The following is a 1,134-nucleotide window of genomic DNA, read 5'->3' on the forward strand; positions in this document are numbered from 1 at the left end:
TTTTTTTTACTACATATATAAATGGCTAGTCAGGATACTTTCAAAGGATTGAAGTGGGTTTTTTTTCGGTGTTATTTTATCAACAAATATAAAAGATATAAAAATGTACATATGCACGATTTAGAACTTACATCGCTTGTGCCATTTGCCTCCAATAACCGCTGACGCAAGTCATTTCTTTTGGATTGCAGATAATTCGTAAAATTTGCACGTAGAACACTTTTTCGCACCAACCAGTCGGTGCGCGGTCCAAAAACCAAATTATGGTACTCCTCGAACAGGAATTGGCCCACCGCTTCAATTTCTAAAACATAACAAAACCAGTATAAGAAAATATGTATTTATACCCCGTGTTTACTGCTACTATTTAAGGGTCGTAGTGTAAATTTTCTTACCCCATTCTTCTGCTTTGTGAGGTTTCAATGCATTATCAGCTGCTCCATTTTTACCGAAAACACATTCGCTCTTAATATTACTTATTCCTGGTAACAGGACCTGTCCTCCACTCATTTTAAAAATATCACAACCTGTGGATTTCCAGCAAATAATCGCCCAAGTATGCGTCGATTTAATTACGAAAAAAACCGTTCGCCCACTTCAACGTTCGTTTATGCAATGACAATTGTTGCATTCACTGCGTCTAGTTACAGTTCTTCGTTGTTTTCTAATCTCTGTGTTGGTGGCGTTCGCGGTGGAGTCCCCGAAAAGCTAAAATGTTTTGTTATCGTTATTGCAATGATAATTATTATCACACGACATATTTAAATATGTATGTAATACATATGCATTTATAAACGTTCCTTCATTATCCGCACTTTTCTTTTGTATTTGACTACCCTCGATCAATTAACAGTTGTTTTGGTTTTCACGATCATTTTTCACTTTATCCGCACGTTCGCACATGCAGTTCTTGAAATAGAGATAGCAACACACCCATCAGGGCTGCCAGCTCTCCTTACTTACGAAGTGCAATATTGAGGATATTAAAAGGGTCAAGTAGATAAATCTTTCTTTTCCATTAGCGTGGTTTACACTTGTGTGACAACATGGTTAGAGGCGAACATGACTGTAAAATATCAAAAAACTTTTGTTGAACAAGCAAACGTGTGTGTCAAGCGCTTGTTCAAGGGATTA

At 36.9% G+C, this 1,134-nt stretch overlaps 1 protein-coding gene across 2 annotated transcripts in view; it reads right to left on the reverse strand.

Moving 5' to 3' along the window:
* The window catches only part of LOC108364697 (putative helicase MOV-10), a 66,124-nt gene extending 65,566 nt beyond the window's left edge, over positions 1-558 (reverse strand). Inside the window, exons 1-3 of one of the 2 annotated variants that reach the window (XM_017618480.1) lie at positions 463-558; positions 396-432; positions 132-304 (exon numbers count right to left, since the gene is read on the reverse strand). In XM_017618480.1, the coding sequence (XP_017473969.1) occupies positions 132-304; positions 396-432; positions 463-510 (258 nt within the window). In that variant the 5' untranslated portion in view covers positions 511-558. Of the gene's footprint in view, positions 1-131; positions 305-395 lie in introns of both variants that reach the window. The other variant, XM_017618479.1, reaches the window with a different exon arrangement.
* Positions 559-1,134: the final 576 nt, after the last annotated feature.

Source organism: Rhagoletis zephyria, unplaced genomic scaffold, assembly GCF_001687245.7.
Source record: "Rhagoletis zephyria isolate East Lansing unplaced genomic scaffold, Rhagoletis_zephyria_1.1 Rzeph_scaffold_01642, whole genome shotgun sequence".
Lineage (NCBI taxonomy): Eukaryota > Metazoa > Arthropoda > Insecta > Diptera > Tephritidae > Rhagoletis > Rhagoletis zephyria.